Source organism: Volvox carteri, assembly GCF_000143455.1.
Source record: "Volvox carteri f. nagariensis unplaced genomic scaffold VOLCAscaffold_54, whole genome shotgun sequence".
In the NCBI taxonomy this organism is placed as follows: Eukaryota; Viridiplantae; Chlorophyta; class Chlorophyceae; order Chlamydomonadales; family Volvocaceae; genus Volvox; species Volvox carteri.
The window spans coordinates 100,975-105,787 of NW_003307597.1; the positions used below are offsets into that span (position 1 = coordinate 100,975).

The 4,813-nt window shown below is 58.7% G+C and overlaps 1 protein-coding gene across 1 annotated transcript in view; it reads left to right on the forward strand.

The window, feature by feature from the left end:
• Positions 1-4,813, forward strand: part of VOLCADRAFT_96638 (uncharacterized protein) — a gene marked incomplete at both ends in the record, with an annotated part of 10,668 nt that overhangs the window by 4,350 nt on the left and 1,505 nt on the right. The window contains 7 exons of the mRNA XM_002955664.1: positions 398-682; positions 1,155-1,294; positions 1,668-1,885; positions 2,289-2,351; positions 2,685-2,775; positions 3,059-3,265; positions 3,433-3,459. Coding sequence (XP_002955710.1) covers positions 398-682; positions 1,155-1,294; positions 1,668-1,885; positions 2,289-2,351; positions 2,685-2,775; positions 3,059-3,265; positions 3,433-3,459 — 1,031 coding nt within the window. The remainder of the gene's footprint in view (positions 1-397; positions 683-1,154; positions 1,295-1,667; positions 1,886-2,288; positions 2,352-2,684; positions 2,776-3,058; positions 3,266-3,432; positions 3,460-4,813) is intronic.

The window sequence follows — 4,813 nt, forward strand, 5'->3', positions numbered from 1 at the left end:
AAGTAACCCCCGTCCCAAGCGCCTCTAACGGCACTAACTAACGGCACTAACACCGTTTTACAACGAACAAACTGTCAGGGTGGTGTGTGGCACCTTCAAGAGTTCACAGCACGCGGCGACCCGCTTCGTCCCATCCACGCCATCATCACCTTCCGACAGCCCGCAACACCCACCAGCGAGCTGCTCGTACACGAATCCAGATCTAGATTCAGCCATGGATCCGATGTACGTAGCAGCTTCGACCCACGGGTCGCTGGCAGTTCCATGACCCACGTTGGCGGCGGCGGCGGCGGCGGCTCCGCCGCCGCCGCGGCGCCGCCCTCCGAAACATCCCCATCCCTGATCTTTCCTTCCGGACCCGTACCATCACCTCCTGCACCATCGTCGCCGCCGTCAGCTGCAGATGGGACCCATGGGTCGTTCGGAAATCGGAGACGTGCAACGGCCTATGGTGACGGCGGTGGCGTCGGCGTCGTCGGTGGCGGCAATCCCCAGCGACAGAGCTGGGCGGGGGAGCGGTTGGTAGGTACGACAGCGGCGCTGGTCGGACCTGACGGTCGGCCGATGGGCGGTACGGCAGCGGCGCTGGTGGCGTTGGGTGACGGCACTGGGGCCCGCTGGGGTGGCGGCGGCGGCGGCGGCGGCCGGGGACCTGTCGTCGAGCTTCTGGTACGGCTGCTAAGTGGGTGCGGACGGGGGGTTTATATGGGGAAGGGGGATCGGGACGGCGGTGGTGGGGTGAGAAGGCGGGGATGGGGTTTCGGTAGTTTGGTAGCGTGATAGAATTCAGGATCACTTTATACAACTTATCTGTCTTTCTCTTCTTCCTCTCTTCCTCTTTTTCTCTTTTTGTCAGTCCGTCTGTCAGTCAGTCTGTCTGTCTGCCTTAACGGCTCGCCGGGTCTGTGTGACGCCGTCACAGAGTCAATGCCCTTTTTTCATCACCACCATTCAAATCCCCTCTCTCCCCCTCCCCTCATCCTCCCCTCGGGGGGGTTTACAAACCCAATGCGCTTCCTGCCAGGGCGGCGGGTACGATATAATGCTGCCCCGGGGAGCCATGTACGGCGGTGGCGGGACCGGTGTGAATGCCGTACATAACGGCGGTACTGCCGCCGCCGCCATTAGCACCTCTCCCCTCGTTCCCTCCTCAGCAGCAGCAGCAGCTGCTGCGGGGTGGCGGGCGGGGGAGGGCGCTGAGGAGTTTCGCCTGACAGGGTGGCTGGACCTTGCCTCCGGGGAATGGCACATAGAGCGCCGTTGCGTCAATGTGCCGTACGCGCTGTCGTACAAGGTACGACAGTACGAATTAGCGATTTACGTAACGTGCAGAAGTCAGTAAAATACCCACATATGTGCCCCCCGCGCCTCCCCCTAGTTTTAATCCTGTTGGGGGCGTGTCCCCCCCCCGGGCCCCCCCGCGGTGACTTCTTAGAACTTCCTGATGCAGTTCCCGGCTATCTATTTCTGGAGCATCTTTCTATCATCTCTGGTATCACTGGCTTCACTCGCCTGTGGAGAGCCGGCTGGTCATTGGAACAAACCCGCAGTCCTAGCGATCATTCACTGACTTTTCCCCCTCCTCACCCCCCCCCCTTTCACACCCCTCACACCCCTCCCCCTCCTCACCCCCCCCTTCCCCCCCCTCACAACCCCCACCCCCGCAGGGTTACAGTGACGCACGAGGGTGTTGGGGCACATACACAGTGCAGACAGAGCCGGGACCCGCTCCCGGGACCGCGCCACACGCTGAAGGGGGGGCAGCGGCGGCGGCGGCGGCGGCAGGGGGCCCGGCGGCGGCGGCGGGGGGGGGTCTTAGGTCAACGACGGCGTCCACGTTGGGCCCCGGCGGCTCTTCATCCGTACGCCGTCTGAAACTGTTCAGGTAGTAGAACAGGGAGAGAGTGAGGAAGGGAGGGAGGGAGGTCGAGTATGTGTATGTATGCATGTGCGTATGGGTGAACCGTGATATGATGGAGGGTGTGAGGTTGTGAAGTATTGATGATGGGTCGCGTGCCGTACCTCCACGCCATTGCCACGTCATCACCATCATTGATCACCACCACTCCCCCCCCCACACACACACCTGGCCCCCTCCCCCCTTCTGAAACCCCCCTAGGTTGTTCCCTCTTCCAGATTTGTTTCGTTTAGGACGGGTCTCATTTTATTCTCCAACCTAACTAACAAAGTTACTAGGGTTGCCTTAATTTAATCCTTAATTGTGAGGCGCTGGGGGGGCCTCCGCCCCCCCCAGACCCCCCCCCCATATGCTACAACTCCCCTCGTAGACCCCAAGAGAGTCATGCACTGGGTTGGCGCGTTTTTCCGTTCGTGTGTCCGGTCATTGACTTGTGCGTGTTTGGCTATGTGAGGACCGGTCGTACATTCTTCTAAGCCGCGTTGACTCACGGGCGTGACGGGCGTGATTCTTACGGCCCCTCATATCTATTCTATGATTGCAAATACTGAGTTCTGCAAACTTCGGAGCAATCTGGCAGCAATGGACTTTTTTGGCTAGAGGAATGAAAATGTACGGGTCGGCCTCAATTTATCCTTTTTTTACCGAAGGCCAAAATGCCCGTTTATTCCTTTTAAGTAATGTATTACTTAAAAAAAATCCCCCCCCCCCCACACACCCACACACCCACACCGCCTGCCCCCTCCCCTCTCCTGAACCCCCCCAGGTTGTTCCGAGACCCCTCCCTTCCCCTGCCCAAGGACCTCCTGGACCTCCTACAAGCCTTAGAACAACAGCAACGACGACAACAACTGGAGGTGGGGGAGCGGCGGGGGTGGGGGATGACATGACGTATGTCATGTCACTTGCACAATCACCTGCACAATACACACACACACACACAGACATCTTAAAAATCGTAACCGTGTGATTACCCCCCTCTCCCCTCCACCCCACCCAAACCTGCGGCCCCACCTCAACCCCCCCCTCCCTCCCTCCACCGCTTGTTTGAATGCAAAACATTCTTGGGGTATGTGCGGTACTGAATTATGTACTTTGTACGACACTTTCCCTGGCGGCCGGCCGTGCACTGTACGGCAGGATGAGGATCGGAGGCGAACAAGGACCAACCCCGGGAGGAGTGCCGTACAGGATGAGAATGGTGGTAATGAGCACGAGGTCGATGGTAATGATGACGAGCTTGCTGCTGCGGGCGAGGAAGGGGAGGAGCGGGGGAAGGCAGCGGATGCGCCGACGGCGGCGTCTGCGGTGGCTATGGCGGTGGCGGCCGTTAACGAAACTCATGATGTACGTCACTGTGTTGGTTGAAGCGGTTAAGGCGGTTGAGGCAGTTGATTTGGATCCCGAGGAGGATCCCGATATGCCCCAGCTGGAGCCTCTCTACCCTCCTCCCGGCCTGGAGTGATGAACAGCACCACCACCACTACCACCATCACCACCACCATTTCCTCCAGCATACGATTGATGGCATGAGTGAGCGAGTGAGCGAGTGAGTTGGTGAGTTGGTGAGTTGACATAACTGACACAAACATATGCACTATCTGGGAGCTTGTTTTAGTGCACGGAGTTTACTCTTTACCTAGTTCTGAAGATGTCAGTTTCTCACACTGGTCATTGCCACACTTGCCCCCCATGACACCCGAAATATGTACATGTGTATATTCATATAATTCCGTTGGATGCTGGTGGTGGGTGCGGAACCTGAGCGATCCGCTGAGAAGTTGACTAGGGTGACTGGATGAGGGTGCCCCGAAATACCGGGGAAGGCAGGGTTTCGCAGGGTAGCTGCCACGGGCGAAGATACACCCCCCTGTTTCACACATCATATAATTCATAACAGGTAGTACGGCAGTAGGTACGGAGAGGCCCGAGCTGGCGGCACGGGACTGCCGCGTGTTCTCAAGGCCAGTGTCATGCCTTGGCGTGTACGACTAGCAATACGGCAGCAAGGAGAGCGGGGTAGAACTTTTGTAGTGGATATTACGAAAGGAAAAGCACGAGGAGCTAAACCCTAAAACCCTAAGTTTCATAATGCGCTTGCGTCTTTTATGTATGTATGCATGTATGTATGTATGTATGTATGTATGACGTTGATTACACTGTGGGCTGAAAAGCCGGGGGCCCAGGGCCGAAGCACAGCGCGGGGGGCGGGTGCATACGGCTGGTTAGTCTCATGCACTCCGCCCCCGGGTCAGGCCGCACGGGAAACGACGGCCGGCACGCAACAGCGCTTGTTTGGCGCTCCAACTAGACGGGATCTATGCCCGTTGGTCTCCTAACATAAACGAAGTCGCAACTGGGGGGCTCTTCCTGCCGACCGAACGAACCGAGAGCTCGCAACCAGGACCTGGGCGACCGGGAGCCCGACGAGTCATCCCGGGCTGGGGAGGTCACCAAGCTCAAAAATCCTCATGCAAAAAAAGAGCGCAAAGAGCTCACACCACAAGACGCCAAACAGCCTCCTGAGACTACTACCCTCCTCCGCCTCTCCCTCCCTGGGCTAGTCCAGGGGAGATAGCCCCCGTCGGGGGGGTAACACCGCACAAGTCCGCGCCCTTCCACAGCACTGGGTCTAACTTGAAAAGTACTCAAACGGGAAGACCCTGCGGCAACGCAGGGCGATCAAGCCTCCGGAAACAACAGGGGGGGAGGGTAGCCAGCTCGGCGCCCCCCCAATACCGCTCTACCAAGACGGCTGGTTCCCAAGATCCTATCTCACCTAGACGCCGCAACACGAAAAACCCGGTCTCGTACCCTGAAGAACCTAGTCCTGCACCACGCGCGCACCTTCGAGTACGGCCCCTCCTTCTGGGTGCCCACCTCCCCCTCATCCGC